This window comes from Mesoplodon densirostris, chromosome 1, assembly GCF_025265405.1.
Source record: "Mesoplodon densirostris isolate mMesDen1 chromosome 1, mMesDen1 primary haplotype, whole genome shotgun sequence".
NCBI classification, from domain to species: domain Eukaryota; kingdom Metazoa; phylum Chordata; class Mammalia; order Artiodactyla; family Ziphiidae; genus Mesoplodon; species Mesoplodon densirostris.
In genome coordinates, this window is record NC_082661.1 from 38,911,203 (window position 1) to 38,938,506 (window position 27,304).

General features: G+C 38.7%; 1 protein-coding gene across 6 annotated transcripts in view; it reads right to left on the bottom strand.

Annotated features, from left to right (window-relative positions):
• Positions 1-3,890: 3,890 nt before the first annotated feature.
• Positions 3,891-27,304, bottom strand: part of STAMBPL1 (STAM binding protein like 1) — a 45,336-nt gene continuing 21,922 nt past the window's right edge. For 2 of the 6 annotated variants that reach the window (XM_060115976.1, XM_060115879.1), the window contains 9 exons: positions 24,535-24,752; positions 22,158-22,233; positions 20,338-20,433; positions 17,932-18,289; positions 16,747-16,871; positions 14,636-14,773; positions 9,436-9,548; positions 7,864-7,963; positions 5,802-6,622 (listed from right to left, as the gene is read on the bottom strand). In XM_060115976.1, the coding sequence (XP_059971959.1) occupies positions 6,566-6,622; positions 7,864-7,963; positions 9,436-9,548; positions 14,636-14,773; positions 16,747-16,871; positions 17,932-18,289; positions 20,338-20,433; positions 22,158-22,233; positions 24,535-24,752 (1,281 nt within the window). In that variant the 3' untranslated portion in view covers positions 5,802-6,565. Of the gene's footprint in view, positions 4,451-5,800; positions 6,623-7,863; positions 7,964-9,435; positions 9,549-14,635; positions 14,774-16,746; positions 16,872-17,931; positions 18,290-20,337; positions 20,434-22,157; positions 22,234-24,534; positions 24,775-27,304 lie in introns of those variants that run through there. The other 4 variants (XM_060116047.1, XM_060116124.1, XM_060115787.1 and 1 more) reach the window with 4 other exon arrangements.

Genomic DNA, 27,304 nt, shown 5'->3' on the forward strand with positions numbered 1-27,304 from the left:
GACAGATTTCTGGGAAACCCAAAGCCTGTCAAACTAGGAGGTCTGAAGCTGTGGCTGGGAACTTGAGCTTTAATCAGATTTCTCTGGTGATTCTTCTGCATATCAAAATTTGAGAACCGGGGCTTCCCTGCTGGCGCAGTGGTTTAGAATCTGCCAGCTAATGCAGGGGACACGGGTTCGAGCCCTGGTCTGGGAGGATCCCACATGCCGCTGAGCAACTAGGCCCGTGAGCCACAACTACTGAGCCTGCGCGTCTGGAGCCTGTGCTCTGCAACAAGAGAGGCCGCGATAGTGAGAGGCCCACGCACCACGATGAAGAGTGGCCCCCACTTGCCACAACTAGAGAAAGCCCTCGCACAGAAACGAAGACCCAACACAGAAAAAAAATATTAATTAATTAATAAACTCCTACCCCCAACATCTTCTTAAAAAAATTTTTTTTTGAGAACCACTGTTAACGTCCTATGATTGAAATTTTCCAGTTGAAAATTTATGCTTACCAGGCAAGGCACTCCATACCCACTAAATTGAAACTTAAGGATTAGTGTACAAATACTTGGAAACAGGTTACTTTCATAATTGAGGCAAAGATCAAGCATTCCCGTTGTAGTCACTGCAGGGTTTAGGTAAAGCGAACCAAGTTGACTGTAGTGTTGTACTTCACTTTCACCACCAGAGGGCGCGAGCTCTCCGGTAAAGAAAAGGACGTTTAGAACAGTCTCATCTGGAAACTGGCGTGGCCCGAGGCAAAAATCAGGAAAACCTGAACCACCCACCGAATGCGCATTAGTGAAATGTTCTTTCCGTGTGAGCACCCAGCCGCAGTGCCTAAGCACCTCCTCCCAGTTATAGATCAGAAACTCCTCCCCTTCATGCCACAGATGCCCAAGACTTGGAGGACTGGACAGGTGGCAGCATCTCTTTTTTTTTTTTTTTTTTTTTTTGCGGTACGCGGGCCTCTCACTGTTGCGGCCTCTCACTGTTGCGGCCTCTCCCGTTGCGGAGCGCTCCGGACGCACTGGCTCAGCGGCCATGGCTCACGGGCCCAGCCGCTCCGCGGCATGTGGGATCTTCCCGGACCGCGGCACGAACCCGCGACCCCTACATCAGCAGGCAGACTCTCAACCACTGCGCCACCAGGGAAGCCCATGGCAACATCTCTTGATGAGCCTCACATGAATCTCCAGAGGAGGTAAACCCAGCAACAGACAGGTTTGGCTGCTTCATGAGTCCTCTTCTCTCCCCTAACAATAGCAAACCAAACTCTATCTAACACTTCTCCTATGACCACCAATTTTCCCAGAACGGGCCCATACAGCCCCTGAAGATGACATGAGTTTTTAATAACATTGATCCACATCATGCAACCCTTGCTGCGAGCATATGAGCAAAAGGAAGCACTATTTTTTAAAAACGAATAATTCTCCGTTGTCTGTGCGGCATCATTTGTGTCGTCAGGCCGAGCTTGAGTATTTTTAGCAGGATTTCAAACAAAGAACAGCCTGGAAAAGAATTTGCAGTTCCCACAAGGGAGGGGGCTGTCTGGGCCAATACACTCACTGACTGCAACTAAGCTTATTCAAAAAGATCGGACAAAAAAAAGAGAGAAGGAGATGGGACAGCTGGGGACGTGGTTCTTCTGCATCAGAGTGTGAAAACCAGATGTTTAAGTAATGTTTATTCCTGGGAGAACCACGTCAATTCAGGTAATGTTGGAAGGGCACATACTAGAGATACAAAAAACAAGGTTCTGTCTGTATGGGACTTACAATCTGTGGGGAAAATGGACATTAAACAAGTAGCTAGGGTGCATCATGAGGATTACAAAAGTGGAAATATACGGGGTATGAGCTCTTATGACCTCAGGGGAGGCCTCCCTGAGGAAGTAATGCTTAAGCAGAGGTTTACAGAGTAAGAGATAACTAGGAAAAAAAGCGGGGGTAGTGAGAGGGTTGAGGCTGGACAAGAGGAAGTAGGGCGTATAGGGAATGTGTTCCAGGCAGAGGCCCAGAGATGGGAGAGGATGCTGCATGTGCAGAAAAGAGAAGACAAAGAATTGAACCCACACATAGACTTTAGAAGTACGACTATACTTGACTATAATTTTCCAAAGTAGAGTTCATAACATTTTCTCTGTGAAGTGTCTGTCTTGAAATCAGACACCGATTACAAGCTATTAAGGCAACGCTGAGTGAGCACTTCGTTATCTCTGATTCACTTGCCATTCCCGAGCATTTTCTCTTACAGGTTAAATCAATTCTTCATCTCAATTTCAGAAATGTATCTGGGAAACGAACACCCTAAAACCACCATCTCTCACTCTAATTTGTTCCTGATGGCTCCAGCTATTCCAGACTGTTCTTTATGTGGCAACTTCATGCCCCTTAAAGATGGAAAGGAATATAAATGATTACCATTTGCCTGATTGGTTTTGTAACATGGTATCTTCAAGGAAAACAGATGATGACACAGGCTCCTCCTTGATAGAGGTAAAACAAGACAACACTAAACTAAACTATTTGTCTCCATTTGGTTTTAGAATGTCTTTTGGTCTAGATAATGCCCAAGACATTGACTTCAAACAAATTAAGTAAAGCCGGTCTGCGGTCTACAGTATTCTAATTCTACCCTCTCTCCCCCAGGGTCCTTCTCCATTTTCCTGTTTTCTCTCCCTCATCCTCTGCATCTCCCCAGACTAACTAAACTAATGTTTTTGTCAGCTGCCCCCAAGAAAAATATATTCTTGCCTCGTGAAAAGCCAAGATGCTAGAAAAGGAAACAAGTTTCTTAAAAAAACAGAGAAGAGTTCTTTGCATATTGGTGTCTTCACAATAAATAACAAGCTAATGTCTGCTAAGAATAAGGAGCTGAAAGTTTACCTTTCTTCCTTTATCTCTGCCAAATACATGACATTTTTCAAGCATCCTTTTCACAGAAGACATTCGCTTGCTAGAAAATTCTGCAAGACATGCTGGAAGAGAAACATCTGCTTTCCACATATGGGACAACTATAGCTGGTTTTGCAACAGAAATTTCGATATAAGTCCAAACCATTATAATAAGGCAGTTTCCAGCACGACCGAAGTGGGTGCAGCAGGGGATGAATTGGGGGGAAAAATACTGAACCAGTTCTAGGATGTGGCCTTAGCTGATACTGTATCTCAAATATAATGCCACTTTTTCCACAAGTAAAATTCTACTAAAAAGAAACCAAGAATAACTTCAGTAGCTGAGAATAATCCACAGACATCCTGCTTTGCTCCAAGGTCTATGGAGAAGAGAATGATTTCTGCATGACAACAAAGAAAGTCATTTCCATTCCATCTCTGAGAAAAAAAGAAAACAAATTCAGTAAATATTTTTTGAGTATTATATTAGTTTGCTAGTGTGGCCATAACAAAATACCACAGACTAGTTGGCTTAAACAACAGAAATTTATTTTCTCACAGTTCTGGAGGCTGGAAGTAAGAGATCAAGGTGTTGGCAGATTTGGTTTCTTCTGAGGCCTCTCTCCCCGTAGACGGCCATCTTCTCCCTGTGTCATCACAGGGTCTTCCCTCTGTGTCTGTGTCCTGATCTCTTCTTCTTGTAAGGACACCAGTCACATTGGATTAGGGCCCCCTCTAGTGGCCAAATTTTAACTCAATTACTTCTCTAAAAGTTCTTTCTCCAAATACATTCACATTCTGAGGTACTGGGGGTTGGGACTTCAACATGTGAATTCTCGGGGGGACACAACTCAGCCCATAACAAGTACATACCAGGTGCCAGGCACTGAGTACAAACAGACTAGCATTCAAAACCAAAGGAAATTCTCAATACTCTGTAATGACCTATATGGGAAAAGAATCTAAAAAAGAGTGGCGAGATATATATATATATATATATATATATATATATATGTATGTATGTATAACGGATACACTTTGCTGTACAGCAGAAACTAACACATCGTAAATCAGCTATAGTCCAATAAAAATTAAAAAAAATACAGAGGAAGCTCAGGTGTAATTGGTTCATTTTCTACAGAAGCACAAATCTGAAAAGAAATGAACTATCTTTGCCTTTGAAGGTAAGGAAGTGGCAAATGGGGCTCTGGAATGGATTCATATTCAAATGAGGGAGCTGCACTGCCTGCTGGGAATGAGATCTTCCAGGGGAAGCTCTTCCAGAAAACGTCTATGGTCACACACCCACCCACTCACACACACACACACACACTCACACACACTCACACTCATACGGGCCTCCACGGTGACTCATGTGGGCTCTGCTCCCGGCCAGCCCAGCCCTCGGCGGCGTGTCCACATCTCTGATGGTTCCTCTTTCAGACACAGAACATCAGGAACTCATTCTTCCACGCAGGGCGAGTCATAGGTTTGCAGCCTCCAGGAGTCCTTCAGCTCTGTGACAAGGTCCTCCTGGGAAGTCTGGTTAGTTGGGCTTGCACCTGGCATAAGAAAACCATACGCCCTTCAAGAGCAGCTTTTCAAACTTCGTCTCAGGCCTGAGATTTTGCGTCCCCTTGCAAGGGAATAAAAATGCCAAGAATGCCCCACTCCTTTAGGGAATATGATATATCTTTTTAATGAAAAATGAGTTCCCTTCTAATTTGCTATTCAGAAGCAATATAACTGGCTCTGAATGCTCAGAGTAGCTCTTTCTATTCTCTCCAGAAATCTAAGAAGCCAAATGTTCTTGGCTTTCAATTGAGTCCTTTCTATCTCTAGGTACCATTCAATGGCCATAGTTTTTTCATCAGATACCTCTCACTGGACATCCTCTGGGTCTACTACTGTATCTTTGGTTTCCACCCTGAGGATATCATTCATTTCTCAACTCTCCCTTTCATTGTTACTTGAAATTACATAATCTTTTCCTGTGATCAAGTATTTCAGAATATCATGCTGTCCTTAAATGCTAAGACGTTGAGGACAGCATCACTCGGGGGAAAGTGGGCTGTCCGTGGAGCCAGGCTCGCAGAGTTAATATGCCCTTAGCTGTCGGAGACTATAGATTCAAGTCCCCGTGCATTGGGCAAGCAAAGCTCTTGCCTCTGGAGTCTGGGACCTGAACTCTCCAAGCCTACAAGTTGTCATAGGCAGAAACAAGTCACTGAGCTACCCACAGTAGGCTCTTTATGAATGAGAACTAGAGTAGAAGCTAGGTTACATGATACCTGTATTAGGGAAGAGACAAGTGGGGGAGGAATGTTATCTCGCCCAAGCACAGAGTGCAGGGAATATTCCTCCTTGAACTAAAAAGTAGATGTTAGTACATGAAAACAAGATCATTTAGGCAACTCAGATATAATGCCAGGGGGAAAGCAAAGTCTGGGAAAGCTGAGGTTGGCACACAAAACATTGGGAAGAGAGATGGTTAGAGCAGATTAGCTTGACTTCCATTCTTCTCTCCTTTTATTTGGGCTACATTTTCTTCATAATGTTTTCCTATCAATTCAACTTGCCAACATACTCCATCAGTCCCCCATTTCTTCTATTAATCTATTATCTTTTGATCCAGGTAAATGCCTTTATTATCTGGGTACCAGTCACAAATTCCATTCCAAGCCTTGGTCATATTATAACTCTGTATTCATGATACCCTATTCAGTTTAAACATATTTTTCTTCCTATTCCCTGTGCCTTGGCTTATATAGATACTTTTAATTATGAATGTTGTTTCCAAATGATTTTATTTATTCTTTTTGGTTGAGAATTATCAGTATTTCCTAACCCTCATTTCTTCTCCCTGTCATCCCTATTGGCTTCCACAGAAATAGGCTTTACATTTCCATCTGAGCCTTTTTTTATTCCTCTCTCAAGTGTCTCTGCTTTTAGTCCTCTAAATCAAGTTAATGAATCATCGGCTATCTCAGGCCCTCTGACACCTGATCCCTGAGTAGAAGCTCAGGGCTCTGGTCTCCTACACTAAGATTGACTACAGACTCTGAGCCAGGATTCGCTGACACTGAAAACACACGATGGGCTCAACTGTCTGCAGCCGTGTTTCTTCTCACATCCTTCTTCAACCACCACAGGGAAAAGTCTCAGAAACATATGGCCTGTCTTGGAAACCCCCTGGTACTCAGAATTTCTTATGTGGAACTACATTTCACAGGAATAAAAATAATACAGGAAAACATCTAAAGCTCTGAACACACATGCAGAGACCTCTAAAAATACCAGACAGTATAAATTTTAAAAATTGTGAATCACTACGTTGTACACTTAGAACTTATATAATATTGTACACCCACTATATACATAAAAAAAAAAGTTTAAAAATTCCAGACATATTGTTGTTTGCGGCACAATTTATTATCTGGTCATAGTATTTGGGCACATTAATAGGTATTGATTTAACTCCATTGTAACCTCTCTTGAGACAAAGCAACCCAAAAAGAAAGCTTCAAAATGTGCAAAAGTAATAAATATCAAACTTTCTGATCTAAAATGTATAAATATAAAATGTCAGTCCTTTCTGGAAACATCTTAAGAAAATCCAGCAACCACAGGTCCATGGGTAAGTGTCTGGCGTGGACGGTGCTAATCTTCGGAACATATCACCTCAGATCCAGTACGATTATTTTTATGTCTTTTACCAACACATGTTTGCATATCTAGGAAGGAAAAAGTTGGCTTTACCTCATGATGTTTAACATGATTCTCTTTAGGGAGGGAGTATGAATTTTCTAATTTAAAATGTTTCTAATTTTAAAAATATTTCCACTCAGAACAAATACAATCATATGTATTCATTTTCAACAACAAGAAAATGTTTACAAAAGGTGCAAGTAATTTTCATTTTAAATAAATTCTAAGTTCAAAATACTGTTTCTCTGATGTCACAGCCAGGGAACAGCCAAGCAAACAGCCAAGCAAACAGAAAAGGATGTACTCAAATAATGTTACTTTGGGGCTATACAAAGCTAATCAAAAACATAGGATTACAGTTTTCATTGAACTGTTATGAAAAACTAATTTGGCCATATCAAGCAGAAATAATTCAGGATACATTTAATATCATTTTCTTTAATAATCGTTTGCTTGCTGGGACCCTGGAGAAAACTGTTAATTGTTTAAGTATCACACAGATACGTAAATGGAAAGGAAACTTTATGTATAATCAACTCTGCTACAGAAATACTGTCATTCTTTTGTAAGTAAAATAGTAATGACAAGAAATCAGAAGAAAATACAAAGATTGATTAATTTTATGAGATAAGAAAGTTCCAAACTAAGCAATAAAGTGTTTTATCCTATATTATATTGCTACTATTTCTCTCCTTAAAAAAAAAAAGAGGCTTATGTGTTTTATAGCTGGAAGTCTCTACCTCTTAATCTCCTTCACCTATTTCACCTGCAAACCCCCTTCCCTCTGGCAACCACGCATTTGTTCTATTTATGACTGTTTTGTGTGTTTTGTTTTTTAGATTCCACATATAAGTGAAATCATATTGTATTTGTCTTCCTCTGTCTGACTTATTTCACTTAACATAATACCCTCTAGATTCATCCACGTTGTTGCAAATGGCAAGATTTCATTTTTTGTATGGTTAATATTTCATTGTGTGTGTGTATGTATATATATATATATATATATATATATATATATCACATCTTTTTAAGCCACAGGGGTGTAATATATAGCATAACGAATATGGTCAATAATATTTTAATAACTTAGTATGGGGACAGATGGTTACTAGACTTATCATGGTGATCATTTCATAAGGTATGAAAATGTCACTATATTGTATACCTGAAAGTAACATATTACATCAACTATATTTCAATTAAAAAAAAGGGGGGGTGAAAAATAGACACTATGTGCAAAAAATAACCAACGTTGTCTACTCACACTGAACAGCCTGGGGTCCTTGGTGTGTGGATGAAAGCCCTTCTTTTTACAAGCGGAAACCTCAAGCATGCCAGCATTGGTGAGCCTGAAAATGCCGGTGCTAAGTTTCAGAGTGAAAAAAAGGTACAAAAATTAAGGATCATTTGGGCTTTCCAGATGCTTTAATTTGAATGGCACAAGCAGACATATTCTTCAAATGGAATGGAGAAAGAAACGACAAACTAAAAATTTTACAGTGATTTTTTTAAACCAGTGCTGTGCTGACGGCCTAGAGGAAGACTGAAGAGACCAGTGCTACTGCCAAGTGCCTGAACTGCTGTGTGAGACCTTGGGAGAAAAGCTGAGACCCCTAGGAGGAAATTACAGCTGATGGATATTTCTAATTTCTCTAATACATGCATATCTCATTTTATTGTACTTCACTTTATTGCACTTCGAAGATACTGCATTTTTACAAATTGAAGGTTTGTGGCAACTCTGCATTGAGCAAGTCTACTGGAGCCATTTTCCAGCATTTGCTCACTTCACCTCTCTTTGTCACATTTTGGTAATTCTCACAATATTTCAAACTTTTCCATTATTATATTTGTTATGGTAAAGTGTGATCAGTGATCTATGACGCGCTGAAGACTCAGATGATAATTCGCATTACTGAGCAATAAAGTATTTTTAAATTAAGGTATGTACATTGTTTTTTTAGACATAATGCTACTGCACACTTAATAGTCTGCAATGTAAACATAACTTTTATATGCACTGGGGAACCAAAACATTCATGTGACTCACTTTATTGTGTCAGTTGCTTTATTGTGGTGATCCGGAACTGAACCTGCAATATTTCTGAGAAATAAATAGTATTTATAGCTGCAGTAAATATTTACTGAGTGCGGGCTGTGGTGCCAGGCACTATGCTAAGCCCTTTATGTAGACTATCATCTAGTTTCACCTTCACATCAATCTGTGATGGATAAATATCAGGGATGAAGAGACTGAGGCTCACAGTGGTCAGGTATCAAATCGGGATTCCAGTATCAGTTTGTCTGATTCCTCTGCTCATAATCGTGCCATGATAGTCATTGTCCTCCAAATTTAGGAAGGTTTTGGAGATAATTAAGCTAAGGCTGGGAATTTTCTTCTCCCTCTTTTTTTTTTTTTTTTGGTTTTTGGCCGCACCATTCAGCATGTGGGATCTCAGTTCCTGGACCAGGGATGGAACCCGTGCCCCCTGCAGTGGAAGCTCAGAGTCCTAACCACTGGACCACCAGGGAATTCCCCAAGGCTGGAAATTTTCTCACAGCAGAAATCATACAACAGAACTTAGATCTCAGACGGCACACTGGAATAACATCTGCTTTATCCACTTCAAGGTCATATAAAGAAGGAAAACCAGTAATTCTACCACAGAAAGGATGGCAGACCTACAAGTTATGGAAGCCAGCAGGCACCAATCTCTTTTTCCCAAGGGCATGGTTTGCCTACGTATCCAAGTGCTACAACCTGGTGTGTGGACACACTTGAACCTAGGAGACCCAGACAAAGCCTTACTTGAACCCTCTCAATAGTCACACTTACTCTTTATGCTTCGGTGAACAGACAATGGCAATGGCCTCTGGCAACATGAGCTGATAAGAACAGTGAGTGTGGAGATCAACACTGGATAAGAACGCAGTTTGGGTTGGATGTGTCTATAAAAAAAAAGAAAAGAGGACACTCTTATTGGACAATCCTATTGGACAATCAATAGCTGAGTGCTGGCCAAAGTCAGAGCCCAGGCCAAGAAAAAACTCTAGTTATTTGCTTTTTCTTTTTTACCATCATTAATCAAGAGGATTCTGAAAATGTCTTGCTGACATAATCCTTCCCTTTATGCATCTATGGAATAACTCTGACTTTGAGAAGAGGCTCTTGGGAGCGTTTATGTACTTTCTGCTTATTGGGATAACATAAAACTGAAAATTTGACAAAGCCTTTACATAGATCTTCATTTAATCATCACAACTCATCTGGGAGATACTTAGTGTCTCAGTTTTACGTACAAGGATCCTGAGACTCCTTTAAGGAACTTGCTCACAAGGAGCACAATTGTGACTGGAAACCCAGAGATACTTATATACAACACCGTGGACATAAAAGGAAAAGTTTTGTTGAATATTCCACACTATGCTGGTATCCCTTTATGGATCCCCATTCTCTATAGATGAGGGAACAGAGCTCTCCGAGGTGTTGAAGATGTTTAGGACTCATCTCGCATGACGGGAGGGAAGGGGAGACTATAAATTAAAAGAGCTGTCTCCCAGGTTTGGGGCTATATACAGACCTGTGTTTAGGAGAGACAAACACGTGCACCCACATGATTTGTAATTCACTGCAAACCCCAACCACCCTTGAAAAAGGGATGCGACCACTTAAATCATGTATCCAACATCCCCATCATGCTGGGTCCTGGCTCCATCGCTCCCTAGTTGTATGACACTGCAAAGATTCCATAACCTCCTCATGCCTATTTCAGCAATTGTAAAATAAGGATAATAATCATTTTCTTCATGGGATTGTTATGAAACTTAAATGAGACAATCCATGTAAAATTCTTAAAACAGTGCCTAGCACAGAGATAGGAATCAAAATCATTAGCTTTTATCATTGCTGTTGTCATTGCTGTTTTTATTGTAATGTTGTCATTTTTTAAATTTAATTTTTATTTTATTTTGGAATATAGTTGATTTACAATGTTGTGTTAGTTTCAGATGTACAACAAAGTGATTCGGTTATACATATACAGATATCCATTCTTTTTCAAATTCTTTTCCTATATAGGTCATTACAGAATATTGAGGAGAGTTCCCTGTGCTATACAGTAGGTCCTTGTTGATTATTTTATATATAGTAGTGTGTATATGTTAATCCAAACTCCAAATTTATCCCTCTCTCCCTTTCCCCTTTGGTAACCATGTTTGTTTTCTATGTCTGTGGGTCTATTTCTATTTTGTATATAAGTTCATTTGTATCATTTTCTTTTAGATTCCATGTATGTGATATCATATGATATTTGTCTCTCTCTGTCTGGCTTACTTCACTTAGTATGATAATGTCTAGGTCCATCCATGTTGCTGTAAATGGCATTATTTCATTCTTTTTTATGGCTGAGTAATATTCCATTGTATATATGAACCACATCTTCTTTATCTATTCCTCTGTCGATGGACATTTAGGTTGCTTCCATGTCCTGGCTATTGTAAATAGTGCTGCAATGAACACTGGGGTGCATGTATCTTTTTGAATTATGGTCTTCTCCAGATATATGCCCAGGAGTGGGACTGCTAGATCATACGGTAGTTCTATTTTTAGTTTTTAAAGGAGCCTCCATACTGTTCTCCATAGCGGTCGTACCAATTTACATTACCACCAATAGTGCAGGAGGGCTCCCTTTCTCCACACCCTCTCTAGCATTTACTGTTTGTAGACTTTCTGATGATGCCCATTCTGACTGGTGTGAGGTGATACTGCATTGTAGTTTTGATTTGCATTTCTCTAATAATTAGCGATGCTAAACATCTTTTCATGTGCTTTTGGCCATCTGTATGTCTTCATTGGAGAAATGTCTATTTAGATCTTCTGCACATTTTTTGATTAGGTTGCTTGATTTCTTGATATTGAGCTACATGAGCTGTTTGTATATTTTAGAGATTAATCCCTTGTCAGTTGCTTCATTTGCAAATATTTTCTCCCATTCTGTGGGTTGTCTTTCCTTTTGTTTATGGTTTCCTTTGTTGTGCAAAAGCTTTTAAGTTTAATTAGGTCCCATTTGTTTATTATTTATTTATTTATTTCCATTACTTTAAGTGGTGGATCGAAAAAGATCTTGCTGTAATTTATGTCAGAGAGGGTTCTGCCTATGTTTTCCTCTAAGAGTTTTATAGTATCCCATCTTACATTTAGGTCTTTAATCCATATTGAGTTTATTTTTGTGTATGGCATTACAGAGTGTTCTAATTTCATTCTTCTACATGTAGCTGTTTTACACTTTTGCCAGCACATCTTATTGAAGAGACTGTCTAATGTTGTCATTATTAACTAGAGGGCATAGACCCATAGAAACCGCTTCATGCCTTTACACATAACTATGATCTGTTGAAGAAATGCAAGATTTCAAAACCCCTTTCTACTTTATTTAATAAAATGAAGGTAAAATCCATTGATACCTATTTATAGAAAGATAAATGTCCGGCAGGGAAAAAATAACTATTGGTCTGCAAAGACCTAGATCAACTGAAGAACAGAAATTAACTTTTAAAGCCCAAGTCTTTAGTGAGGGCATGAGTGGGAGGGTCTGACTGCCTGTTACCTGATTCAGTGAAAACTTCTATTCATACATAGAGCCTTCTATGCCTTGATGAAAAAGTAAGAAGTGTTCAAAGAAGCTCTAGTGCTATTGAGGCAGCAAGCAGATTGTCAAACAGACAAATCACTCTCCCTTCAACTTATTTCCAGACTGAATGCACACTGTTAAGACATTCTGTTGTTTGTTTTTGTTTTGTTTTCATTGTTTCTGTTTTGTGTCTTTGTGTTGCACCTTAAGATATTCTGAGTCCTTCATTTCTGCCAAGAGGAATCACTCCAGCTCCAATAAGGACAGCTCTCCCATGGGAGAATGGTGCTCCAATCCCATGTCCCCATTCTATGGAGATAAAAATGATGCTGATGATGGTAATGACGATGATGACAACATCAGCAGCTGATGCCATTTATCACAACTGAATAACATGCCAGGCACTGAACTAATCACTTTTCATGAATTAATTTTACAAGATGAGATGAGTGCTGTTATTATCCCCATTTTACCAGATGAGGAAACTGAGCTAAGCAGAAGAGTAAATAACATGCTGAAGGGCACAGAGCTAGTTAAGCTGAGACGTCTAAATTGAAATCCGGATCCGTCTGATTCTGATTCAACCTTTCTTTCCTATGACCAATTTATATCCAAAAAATGTTAGCTCTGGAATTTGTTGCTATTGTTATGCCAATAAAAACCATCACAAAAAGTCATTACAACCACTGAAGTTTAGAAATACAGCATGTTACTGATTTCATTGAACCACAACAATCTGACATGGTAAAATTTTAAAAAAGCAAAGTCTTAGGATTCTAAAATTATGCTAAATTCATTATTTAAATAACTTCATTATTGCATACATTATATGTACATGTCAGAAGGGAAAATCTTTTGTTTCTGATCTGGGAAATGTTTTATGAGATAAACTAACACTGACTTTTCAACATAAGTGTAACTTAACTGTCATTCTTTCTCAGTTTATGTTACAATTGCTTTGCTACAATTTGTTTTCCTTTAAAATGCATTCTTGTTACAGAAAATTACATTAAACTAAATAATGCCTTTAAAATGACCCAATTTCTAAGCAAACAGTAAGGCACATACTGGTAAGGAAAACAAACAGACGTACAGAAAATTTTTGCAAAGTCTTCATTATAAATAATTTCTTGTATTTGAGAGGTGGTTTATAGTTTTCAAAGGGCTTTCACGTCTAGTATGTTGCTTACAGCTCACACAAATTGGTGAGGGAGAGAAGGCATTCATTAGCCCTACTGGATCAATGAGGGAACCTGGAAACAGGACGCTAGGAGTCCTGATCCAAGGACTGTACAGGCACACAGTAATTGCAGGTGGAGCTAGGACTAGTCTCCTCTGCCCTCCTGAATTACAAAACACCAAAAGCTTGGTGATTGTGTGTGTGTGTGTTGAGGTGTGGGTGAGGATGTGTGTCCTGCCCCTCCTCAATACTTCTCTATAAAGCAAGTAAAATAAAAAATGCCTCCTTCTCACTCTTCAGAGGCCCTTGGAGGTCCCTAGGATGTGCCCTGGAAATCCTGACTAGCATCTCATGCCGTGAGATGACTTGTTCCTACACCAGGCCAAGATGTGTGAGACTGAATGGAAAAATGTCCCCAGACAGATGAAACCATGGATAGGAAAAGTACAATATCATCACCAAATATCATCAGCTATAATATTCTGAGTTCCTAGAAAAAATGTGCTAAGAAATTCACTGACATTATCTCACTATCACATGAAGTCCATTATTATGGTCCCCATTTTATGGATGATAAAGCTGATGCTCAGATTGCTTAAATAACTTGCCAACATTCCTATAGTGAATTCTTAGCAGAGCTGATATTTAAACTCATGTCTTTTGATTTGTAAGCCCTTTCCTGCTCCTATGGTGGCCTGGTGGATGTTGGAACCCAATGTTTTTGGCCCTACTCCGTGGCTGTTTATACAGTGACGCATGCATCCTTGGCCTGTAGGGGAGGTGAAGTGGAGGGTAAGGTCCCTATTTGATATGTACAAACACCTTTTTAAAAGAGACCTTTTCAGAAATTTTCTTAAAATATTTACTTTAGAACCACAGCCATGGGAAAGAGAATGTTAATAATTGTCTAATCATATTAGTTAAAAATCTGCCTAGGTCTCCATTAGACTACATAAAACCATCAAAACAAGTCAGCTGATTTCCAAATGTTTGTCTCTCTTTCAACTTGGGATGGTAGGAAAAAGCATACTATAGCCCTCTCCAAATCTGGATTTGACAGATGTAGACACAGCCTAACATTGAAGAAAATGCTTTAAAACAATGACGTTTATTACACTTGAAAATTTTAAAAAGAAACTATTTCTTAAGCTAAACTTCCTCCAGAAGGAAAACAGCCCGCCAAAAAAAATAAATAAATAAACTGAAACCCAAAAGGTGAAACGTACATGGATCCAACCCAGAGTGAGGAGATTGTGTTGATCCTGAACACCGAATAATTCTTCTACATTCTCCACGTCGCAATAGTCTGGTCCCGCAGACTGTTTTGGCACGATTAAGTGGGTAATAGTGAATTCATTATGCGTCTGAAAAACAAATAGCAAAGAGAATAATAAGCATCTGGCAGAAAAAAAAAGGCTGAGTAGGAAGTATAATGTTTTAACAAGACTAGAAAGTGCCCACCACTTACATCATCATCCTCCCACACCGACCCATCACAATTCAAAAACAAAGCCCCATACTTGAACACGGATCATCTGCCCAAAATTTGAGAGTCAGTTGTTTGGAGCCTGAAACCCATTTTCACAATATAAAATGTATCATAACTAGGAATTAGCATCCTGGGCTGGTCCCTGGAAGTTTAGCTAATAAATAATGGTGTGTTATATTACACCTGCAATGGAAAAAATCAGAACAAAACAGCAGCAGGTTTATTTGGTGGGGAGATGCTAATTAAATAATTTTGTGGTTTTATTGAAGGACATTTCTAAGGTTTGTGAAGGTTGAAGGTCTTGTTTTTAGTTTATTAATTGTTATTTAATTTCGTGTGGAGATTTATGACTCTCTTCTACTATGGGGGGGGGTTGGGGGGTGTGGAATTCACTGGGATTTTCCATAGTTAAGGTAATGTTTTGGATTGGCAATTAGATAAAGAGAAAAGAAAAACAAATTGCCCCCCTTAGGTAAAAGATAAGAGTTGAAAGGAAGAGGGTTGTAAAGTAGTGATAGGATCCTCAGAAAAAAGAAGTTTGTGTGGTGAGAAGCTGTCCATCCTTGCACAGCACCATCTTGTCTCTAGTCTTAGGGCACTTCTGCAAACTGGGCCCTATTCCTTTGGCCTTGATTACACCACTTCTCTCCATCCCAGCCCCTCCTTTCATGGCTAACTTTATGTATTCTAAACGTATGTAGTATAAACATCGGCTTTCAAGGAACCCCTTCTTGACCCTCCCAGGCAGGGTTTCCCAGTTACACCTTCCCATGATACCCTGCACTTCCACTGAGAGCACCCAGCTCCATTTATAATTAATCATCTCTCTGGTTCTTTATAAGCATAATGTGGCAAAGACTGAGGCTGTTGTAGGTGACTGAATGCCTGTCTGATGAAGGAATGAATGAAGAATGAATCAATGAATGAGTGAATCAAACTAAGTACAACATATGGTCTTGGGGAAGAAGCATCCATAGCATACTGTCCCCTGCAAGGCAAAGAAAGTGGCTGTGGGGAGGAGATGGCAGGTCACTCTCCTTTGCTTGTCTCCTGTGTTTCTTCTGCCCTGGGGAAACGTGATGATGCAACACTGGAATACAGTAGGAGAATGTGTGTTGAATGAAACATCTTATTCAGTTAAATAACAGTTCCCAAGTAAATGTTTAGGGATGAAAATGTGCCTGGACTTAGAAACATAAACTGATACCCCACAGAGGGTACAAAGGCACTTCCAAAGAAGCATTATTCCTCTTTCTTGAAGTAGGAAATTAAATGTATCTTCTCTCTTTTATCTCCTTCTAGTTTGATATTGTCTTTCATCACTTATTTCTGATAAAATCTTCCATACTTAAGTATGACCTGTGCTATAAAATTTCAGTTTGTTGAAACTACTGCCTTAAAGAAAACAACAAAACCCTAGCTTTAGTCTGCATGTATCTGAAAAAGGGTGGCAAGATTATATCTACCACAGACGAAAGCAGGTTGAGTTAATTATAGGAATGTATGTGAAACTAACAATTGCAACGGAAATTTGATTCAGAAAACTAGATGGTTCTGGAAATCTGAAATTCTGAAAGCCACCCTTTTTCTAAACAAGGATTTAACTTATGGTTTGATTAGTTAGTTCTTTACAATAAACTTTTATAGTATCTCTGAAATTTTACAATCCATTTTCTAGAAGGATAATTCCATTAATAGTGACAGTAGTTTTATGAAATTAATCTATATTAAGTTAATTTCATAATGTTTACAAAACTTAGGATGCTTTTGTTCTGCTCAGCTTATCACAAGAAAGCCAGCTCTCCTGAAAGTATCCTGTGCAGGGAAGATATGAAACAAAGACCATACCAGTTTCCCACAGAGTATTCCACAGGTTTCTATTCCTCTCACTGTATTAGATTCTGCCAGGAGCAGAAATCTGTGGCAAAGATCTCTTGATAAAACGACGTATCTCAGTCCTTCAACCACTAAATCTAAGAAACAGAAAAGGGAGAAAAAACAAAAAGAACAAACCTTACATCCCATCCTTCAAAACTGTTTTTAGCAAGTGACTGCAGGTAAATATAAATTTCAAAAATGAAATAATCAGGTGCTCCACTTTCTGTATTTCATTTTAAAACTTGTAAAAGTGAACATTGACTAGAAGGAAGGTAAAATTACCCCTTGCATATAAATTATTTATATACAAGTGGGAAGGTGCAAGCACTTTTACATTTTTGTGCCTTATATCAACTATTTACATGTATGTGTGTGTTTTCTTTTGGCACAAAGTGCATAGGCTGCATAGAATACATCTCATATTCTATAAGTGGTAGGATAAATCTCTTTTTGTGTTTGCCATGTGTTACTTACATCTTATGAAAGTTGTTGATCATTAGGTAAAAGCACCATGTTTTTGGAAATAACTGGCAGTAGAGTCATTTATATAATGGTTGCTTATCATAAGTCTTTCAAAATAAATGGAAATATAAATTCCACTTAACAGTGTCTGCTGGGAAATTTTCCCTTTTGGTTTTGGAAAGCTGCCAGCACTGATGTAGCAGTCCAGGCAGCACTAACTTTTGGCAGAAACACATAACCCCTTTGGAGGTTAACACCCGTGTGTACAGATCCTCCCGGGCCAGGGAAATGCTAAATATTTAAATGTAATGACTGAACAAGGTTCTGAACAAACAAGTTTTCCAGCATCTTCTTTCCTCTCCAGTGTGTTTACCTTTAGGATTCAGGGCTTCTTGGTCAAAATACGTGAAAGGAAAAAAAATGCTCAGAATTTTTCTCTCTTAAGATCTCTGTACCACGATCAAATACAGTGCTGTTTATTATGGAGTCTCTGTTCTACCAGGGGGTAAATCACGTTTCCTGAATTCTGAGGTTACATATAGCAAAAGTCAGGTGATATTGTCATTCACACCACATCATGTAAGGGAACTACCACAACTAACAATAAAATGAGAAGACCCCTCCCAGATGCCACAGAAATATGGTTCCATTAGAGGAGATTCCATGTCTTGTGGGGTGCATTTCCTCACTTACTCTGAACAGCACTTAGAGTTGCAGCTGGCTTTAAGGCCCTGTTTACGGGAGGCGAGTGGCCAGCGTAATTGGTTGCATCACTTTTATTAGGCTGATCTGCAAATACATTCAGCAAGGAATTGTTCTGGTGTGTGGAAAGGCAGGACAAAGCACTCCCATCAATCTGCTCTGACTGTGCTGGAGTTTCCTGGCTTCGCATCTGACTCCGGGCTAATTCTTGCTTCTTCAGCTGATCTTCAAAAAACAAGAACTGCTTCGATTCTAGCTGCTGCTGGCGCATCTGAGCGATCCGCTTCCTTTCTGCCTCTATCAATCTCTGATGCTCCAGTTTTTTGAGAATTTCAGCTTTATATTTGTTCTAAAAAAATGTGGTTGCCAGAAGAAAAGGTTAGTTTCCAAGGCAAAAGCATCAAACTGGGATTAGACAGTTTCAATCTTCTAGCAGACAGAGAGACACAGCTAAGTACTGCGATATGCCCACAGGGACACTCCTGAGACTGCCAGGAAAATATATAACATCGTGGCAAAAGCTCCTTAATCTGATTACGGGAGCAGTTCTAAATCCACTCATATTTTACCAGAGACGGGCCAGGACAATCAAGTTCCCTCCACCCTCCTGTGCTTTGAAATATTAGTAAATCAAAGTCAGGATTATCTGCACAGCTTGACTGATCAGACCATACCTCAGAAATAGTTATATCACCCTGGACTGCACTGTCCAATATAGTAGCCACTAGCTACATGTGGCTACCTAAGTTTAATTAAAATGAAATGAAATTAGAAATTCAACTCCTCAGTTCTCACTAGCCACATGTGAAGCACCACGGGCTAGTGCCTCCCATATCAGAGAGTGCCAAATAGAACATTTCCATCATCATACAAAGTTCTATGGGACAGTGCCACCCTAGAACCTTTTGCATTTGACTCTATAACTCATACTGCTGGAATTTTATGGAGAAGGGGGAATCACTAACAAATGGTTCTCAGAATGTGGTCCAATCAACTCTATCAAAACAAACTACTAGGAGTTTTGTTAAAAGTGAAGATTCCCAAGCTCCCCAGTCTTAACAAAAATATCCAGGCATTATTAGGTCAAAGAATAAATCTTTAACAAACTTCTCAAATAATTCTGATGAAAACTAGACTTTGGGAGCTACTGTAAGGCAGGGGTGGGGTGGGGGACAGAGCTTACAGCCGTGTAAGCTTACAGCATATCAGCTTACACTTTGATATGCACTCTGGGTCTTGTTATAGAGCAGACTGGCCTTCAGCGGGTCTGGGGTGGGGCCTGAGAATCTGCATTCCAACAGGCTCCCAGGCGATGTGAGCGTTGCCTGTAGCAAAGGCTTATCAGTGTGTTTGTTCATCTCTCCAAGGCGTAAAGCCTGCCATTCTATCCCCCAAAGATTTCTACATGTCATATACTTGGGATCCTACTGTGGACTAGGAAGTAACTGGTGTCACCAAAGGCAGACCAGGTAACAACTGCTGAGGCCGCTCCTCCCAGAGAGCTCCTGAGAGGACCAGCATGCACATTGCTGAGTAGGGAAGGGAACTTAACTGGGCTGTTAAGTTAAATCCCTTCCTGCTATTCTGTCCAAGCCGCCAAAATCACTTGTATCTTTTATACTGAAAATCAAATCATCAGTATCCACACTGGAGGAAATCTTCTCATTTCAACATTTCTTCTGTCACTCAGTGTAAACAGCTCACTCAAACCTGCCTTCTAGCCATACCAAAGGAAGTAGAGAAGGCCTGTGACCACACTCCGAGGTAAACAAGATTTATGCTGTAAACATTAAGGGTTCAAGTGTTGAACTGGAGTATCTTATAGACTGACTGGTCAGCTTCTTCTTTCAATGCCCTTCAGTCTCAGACATCATTTTCATTTTCACTCTCTATTTAATAAGAATCCAGGAGCCATCACCCCTTGGTGATATGATTACATTTCACTCATATGGTTAGCCATTATTCCATCTGGACATTATACTGATTATAATATTTAAGAATCAAATTCACATTTGCAAAGCATACATAATTAGACACATCAGAAACCATATACTGTTCTCCCTACCTCTCTTACTGTCTCCTTTCATTGCTAAAGAGCAGCCAACTGGCTCAAGATTACATTGGCAAGAGTTGGTCAAAAAGCTCTGCTGAAATCACTGTAAGAAGTCTATTTTCTAATGCTTCACTTTATTAGATGTTGTCAGGAAATAAAAATACCACATCCTTGGTGCAAGTGCTTAACCAGGATATCAACATGAATTTTTTATGGGTTTTACATCACTGTATTTTTAATTTTTAATTTGAATGCATAAGACATTTGAAAAACTCATTAAAATGAAATTCAAAAAATATTTGCACAGAAAACAGTCATGCAATAAATGTACCAATTGAACTTACTTCACTTTGCAAATATTCTTGGTATTCTACATTATATTTCTTTAAAAGGTCCTTTTTCAATTCATCTGTCCTTGGGAATGCAATCTCCTTCAGTTTCTTTTAAAAAAATATATACACATATTGATTAGTGGGATTTTCAGTATAGTCAGCTTTCAGATCATCAGCTGAGAAAGAAAAACAGCTGGTATGTGCATTAGAAATCAAGACACAAGTAACCAAAGATGATCGTGGAAAAATCAATCTTTTCTAGGGCTCCAACATATAACTTTTCAGTAGAGAAGAGAAAAGATTATCCCCTTTGTAAGACCTTTATCGACTTCACTGGTTTGATAAGCATTTTGTTTAGTAGGTACCTCATTTTTAGGTAGTGGGTTTGTAACTGCACATTCCATGGTAGGTAAATTTTATGGCATCATAGTTAGAAGGGACCTCAGAGAATACTGTAAGTAGGGATCCCTAGGCTTAACAGACTGTAAAAAGCAGCTGAGGCACTTTTTATAAAAATATAGATTCCCAGGCCTAACCCGAGACCTACTGAGACAACATGTTTAGAGAAGGGATTGGGATCTGGATCTCAAACAATTTCCCAGTGATTCATAATGCAGGAAAATCTGATACAGTCCAAGCACCCACCAGCCCCGTCTTTGTAGAGATGAGGAAACAAAGGCCTAGAGAGATTGAAAGGCTTGTCCAATGTCATACAACTGGCTAATGGCCTCATTAGGACTAAAACTCCTAACTCTAGCCAATCTTTTGTCATCCATCCATCCATCCATCCATCCATCCATTTATTCAAGCACAAACAGAAAATGTATAAGCTTCTGGAGAATTCTTTCCCTACAAGTAAAAATAAGAATAACCCTAAATTAGAGTAAAAGAGTCACCTTGGCAGCCTAGGACCTTGGTTTCCATACAGAATTTTCTGAGTTTACGTGAACAAGAGTATTGAGGGGAAATGCTACTCAAAGGCCTGATAATGAATGACCCTTCAGATAGTGTACAGAAAATTTTAAATGTAGATGACCATTTGACAAAAATTTGTGTTCTGCTTACAGGCACCCCCAGGCCTGACATAGCTGGTAAGAAAGCTTTTATTCTGTTATGTGGTAAAATATTTTTTGAGAGTAATTTAAAATTTCATACTGTGATTGACTTTGTACACATTGTTTTATCTTCTATCATATAAAATCAATCCAAACTACTTAAGACAAATAAATGGAAAACATTTTAAAATGTTATCTAAAAGGATATATTCTTAGCTAAAGATATTTGGAACTATATATACAGCAAATGTTGATGGTAAATAAATACTTTTCAACAACCTTCCTTTTCCTTTGGAATATTTCAGGCCACTCACTAAACACTTTATTGTCTCATAGGCTAGTACTATAAGAAGAAAATGACTAGAACTTTGTGGCTGCCTTAATAATCAACACTGATATTCAAATAGGTTTTGGGTTCAGAATTGTATGGAATAATCAAAACCAGTCAAAATGACTGTCTCAAATAAGCACGGGGAAGTAGACAACCATTCTCTCAATCTCTGGGAGGAATCATAAAATAATTCCTTCTTCACGTCTTAATATGATTAAGTATATTCTTGATCTTTTTCTTTATTTTTTTTTTCTCGTCTCAAGTAGACATCCCACAGTAATGATGACTAAAGGTCTAGGAAGAGATCGAAACATCATAGCTAATGGAATGAATCTTTTGTACTTAAACTCTTGAGAGGATGAGACAGAGGAGAGGAAGGGGACGAATCAATAATGGATACTTGTGGAACATTTGAACCCCCCAGGGGAGAGTCTATCCCACAATACCTTCATAATATCCTGCTTTTCGGGTACTGCACATTGCTGGTAATCTCGATGGTTAGGAAGCTTTTCTACAAACAAACTGCAGAAAAAGAAAACACATCCTTGGCATTATATGACAGAAAAAGCTCAATGATGGCTTCTAATTTGAGAATGAGCCTCCTTTTCAAACAGGACATGGTTAATAACATTATTTAACCTATATTCTTTCCATTTGCCTTTCCATCAAAGGTTGGCCCAAGTATGATTTTGGCATTACAGGGTAGTTAAGCTCAGCAAACTAAGCACTGAGGTTAAGAGGGTTAAATTTGGGATGCTCCCTGATGAGACCACATCACTGGTTTTTCTCGGGTCTTCAGCACTCTATCCCACTTGAGCATCATTTGACTTATGTGTAGTGCTGGCAACACTGAGGATCACGTGAAAATGTAAGAGTTTGGAAAGATGGATGTAACCCCTTCTCACCATTGAAAGACTCAAAGGGCCACTGATGAATCAGTAGTGCCATGGTGTCTATATTAAAAACTCTTAAATGAGAATTCATAACTCAGAGAAGTGTCAGCCAGAATCCTTAATGGATTAGGAGGTGCTAATTAAGAGTTAATTATTTTTCATCACCTTTTGAGGAACAAGGGACAATAAAATGAAGGGAAATCAGTACAGCAAACCAGGTACATTGCTTCCAGGGAAAGTGAAGATATTGCTTCCACAAGGGCAGGAAATTCTGTTTTTGGTTTTTCCTTATTGATGTATTCTTAGCCTGTAGAATGGTGTCCCTCTCGTAATGAATGTTCAATAAATATTTGTTAAATGAATGAAAAGCTCTTAGAGCAAATACTATTTTTGATCAACTAATATGTTATACCTTATAACTACTGATGTTCTATTGTTTACAAATCACACATACACTCATCATCTCATCTATAGAATACAGAGGAATGGTATTATAACTCTTATCTCTCAAATAAGAAAATTAAAGCCTAAAGAAACTACATAAGGTGTGTCAGTTGCCTAAGGCTTTTGTAAGTAGCATAAAGTCATAGACATTTAGAATTGAAGAGACCTCAGAGATTTTCACCCATAAGTCTTTCATTTATGTGGATGAGGAACTGAACTCACAGAGGATAACTGAATTACCTATGGTCATATCGTTAATGACAGGAGAGAATTCAAATATTCTGATTACTCAGTAACTCAGAGAGTGTAGTGGCCCTTTACCACACTTATGTGTGTGTGTGCAAAACCCAGAAGGTGAAAAAAATATTATCAATTAGTAACTTATAGTTCAGAAACTAAAATGGAAAATGTGTGCTATCAATGACAGTTTATAACGTCCAATTTCATGGTTATTGCTTAACTTTATAGAAACTTGATTTTTCCCAGGTAGGATGAGTGTTGCCAACCATTCTCTAAATTTCCAAGAAGTTAATTAGCTTGAATAAAGTGCAGAGCCCACTTTGCACACCATATTAACTGCCTTTAATTTCGCCCATGGTAGAATCATGGATGCAGTATTTAAAACAGTTGATCTTTTCAGCCTCTCGAATGTTCTCAGGTTAAGTCCCCAACTAAATTAATACAATTAATCAATGTGTGATTTCCAGTTAAAACAAAAATAAGGGGTTCAGCTCAGATGAAATAATTTTTGGTAACAGGAGATCCTCCCAATCAGTAAGCTGGCAAATTGGTATAGAAAACCCAAATCCCATTTCTTTTAGTTCAAACTAGGATATCTTACTAACAAATATTTATCTAATGTGAAGTGTGATATTTTTACATGACTGTTTTGATGGAGCCACTTTCACTCAATATTTTGGAAGCTCTTTTATACATACAATTCTTACACAGCTAAATAATTGCCTCAAAAAAATACTAACTACAATGTGAAACCAACTACTACACTCTGTCCCGGAATCAGTTCCTTCCTAGGGTCGTCAATTTATCCCCTAGTCTCAACCCATCAAATTAAATATTTAAAATGTTAATGGCGCATTCCAGGTGTTGTAGATGGAGCTACAATATGATGTCTGCTTTCATAACGCTTGCATTCCTGTGAAGGAAGAATGACACAAAACAAGAAATTTTATTTGTGAAGAGAGGGAAGGGGCATGCTGGTTACTGCGCTGGCCTGTTGAAAGGTGTCTGACATCCCTGAGCTTCGCTCTATCCCTGATCATTCATCCCTAAGCCTCAGAGATGGTGTAAGGCCACCTTTGAGTACATTACTTGGTAACTTAAAAACCTGGACATCTCATGCTTTGGGAGATTGTAAATTCATTCTGAATATGAAAATATGCCGGCATCTAAGCTATCTCACCAAAATACCATGTAAATATTTTCCCCAATTTTCTCATTTCGAAGACCTCCAAAATAAAACACTTACGTTATAAATTTATTATAAAGAACAAAGGCATTTTCCAAGTTTCCTTCTTCCAAATACACGGACGCCATTCTCTCCATTTCTACTCCAGATCTAAAGTAGCAGCGTGGAGTGATATCTTCATTGATGGTGATATTACAACCCAGCTTGCTTAGGGCGCGGACTCGCTCTTCTGGGCTGAGGGAAACATCCCTGTGGTCCGGCATGGCAGCTAACTTTTTCTGCAAAGTCGAATTTGAATCTCTGGTTATAAGAAGAAATGAACATGACTGAAATTATACATGTATTTTCTGTACTAAATACCTGACATCAATACCTAAGGAAAGTTTTTCATAAAAGTTAATGATACGGTAAAAATGTCTTTTTGCTTAAATGTGTGGTCTACACACCAAAAAGACAACACATCTCCAGGGTTAACATACACTCTTTTGGACTAAGACCTCTCATAGGTTTCAGCTACAATTATGTGGCAGTTCCTGGGTATGCAAATGTTTTAGGTCATTTTAGGTAAAATATCATTGACCCTTATATCCTCATGGAAGCAAGCCAAGAGATGGATTCCTACCAGGGTAGGGATCATGTCATTATACTTGAAGGGCCTCCAAGAGATGGCTTGGATTCGAAGTTACTATCAGGATTCAATTCTATTCCAAAACACATCTGGTTTTATAAGGAGCTTTCAGGGCCTCCCTGTATCTTTACCAAGTGAATAAAACTCCAAAAATAATTCCAGGAAAAACCTTTTCAAGCATATGGCCATTCCCCCCACCCCCTTTTTAACATAAAGACACTCTCAGAGCACAACATAATAGTAACTACACCATTAATTATTCCCTGACTGAGAAAAATAATAATAATTACTAAAAAAAAGTCTATGATATTAATACATTTGTATTTTATTAATAAAAACAACATCTATACACATCTGAAAAAACATGGAACATATACATTCAGGATAATTATTCAATTCTTCAATAAAAAGTCAGTGCTTTTGAAAGGTGAAAAAGCCAAATTTTTTCTGTTAAAGGCCATATAGCAAGTTTCTTAGGCTCAGTGGGACATATAGCCTCCCTGGCAGCTACTCAGCTCCGCTGGTGTGAAAGCAGCCATAAACCCCACGTAAACAAATAATCCTGACTGTGTTCCAAAAATATTGTTATTTGACCACAGGTAAATGTTTCAATGACATCAGAAAGTTAATGGAAAAAAAAAATCTTTGGAAATTAGGGCATTTTCTAAAGCAGACTTCTAGCCTCCTGTGTGCACAAAAGTAACTTGTCCATTTTTTATTACTATACAGTCTACCCTGAATTATAATTATTTGTATACAAGTATTTTTGACTCCTTATGAACTCCATGAGGGAAAGGAATCATTTTACACTCATCTCTGTCCTCTGGAATGTAGTATATTCCCTGCAACACAGATGACAACCAATAAATGTATCAAATAAAGGAGGAAGAGAGACAGGGAGCAACATGATTATAATTAGATTATCTTTTTATGTGAAGGAAAAAAATAAAATTTATTTTCCCTTTACGGGAATGGTGCTACCCTTCCTAAGTTTAAAATTGATTTCAGAGATAAACTGGGAAATAGCCTAAACTCTTCATCAATCTGTAGTGTTTCATTTGCATATGAACTTCTTAGATGTAAATACATTTTCCAGAGGAAAAAGCCTTAGTGTTCATTTTTACATTGACATGTCCACTAAAATTTTAATTATTCCTACATAATGTTCTAGAAAAACACACAAGGCACTCCATAAGGATGACTCCTTCCTCTGCAGAGGTAGAAGTGGGTCAGCCTTTATTATCCCACAGTGCCTTGACAATATGGGGTCAGAAAGTGAAAAGTTCCTACAATTTTCTGCTCCTCAAACATACTCTCAAAAGCAACTGAACATCTGTGAAGGACTTTTTCCTCGGAGAGAGAACACTAACCTATTTCAGAGTAAGAACCAGGCCCTCTATTTCTTTATGTTCTGGTGCTAAGCTTTGTGTGTGTAGGGTATTCAGTATACCGCTGCTCCCAGGGCTACAGGGGTAGTGAGTGGGTCTGGGATGGTCATCAGGAGGAGGGGGAGGGTAATGACAGCTTTCATTAGCAAGCCCCAAGGACAGGCTGGCAACATTAAAACTACGGTTTCCAGAAGTTGTAAGGCACAAAGTACAAAAACAGGGCCATGGAGATTATATAACGTTCCTATATTCACATTCAGAGACTGATCTGGGACACACAATAAGCTCATGGGATCCCAAGGCCCCTGTTATTTCCTCTCTAGCACGTTATTTCTTCTAAGATGTAGCTCAGGAAGGTGTGTACTATGTTGGCTGTAAGGGGAAAAGATGAAAAGGATGAGAGTTTCAAATATTCACACATTTACACAAAGATCCCAAAGCAGCATCTAGGTACTAAATAGAAAATTATTTCCTTGGTCATTACCACACAAGGTAAGCCTCTAATTTTTATCTGGGAAGAAGCTGAGGCACAAAGAAGTTGAAGTACCTGCTCCAATGTCATCTGTGAAATTCTTCTCCCCAGTGTTGTGCTAAAGGACTACACTCCTGGAATCGAACCAGATAAATTAAAATTTCACACTTTCATGGGAAAAAAAGCATTATTTTTAATTCTAGCAAAGATGGTTTTATTAATCACTTCCTCAAAGGAGAGGACCACGCAGATGGATGAAAACGGCAAGTGCTCAACTTCTTGAAGTAATTGTGACTCATTTCACATTCAGTGTTTCTGTTCTTCTTTTTGGGTTTTCGGACC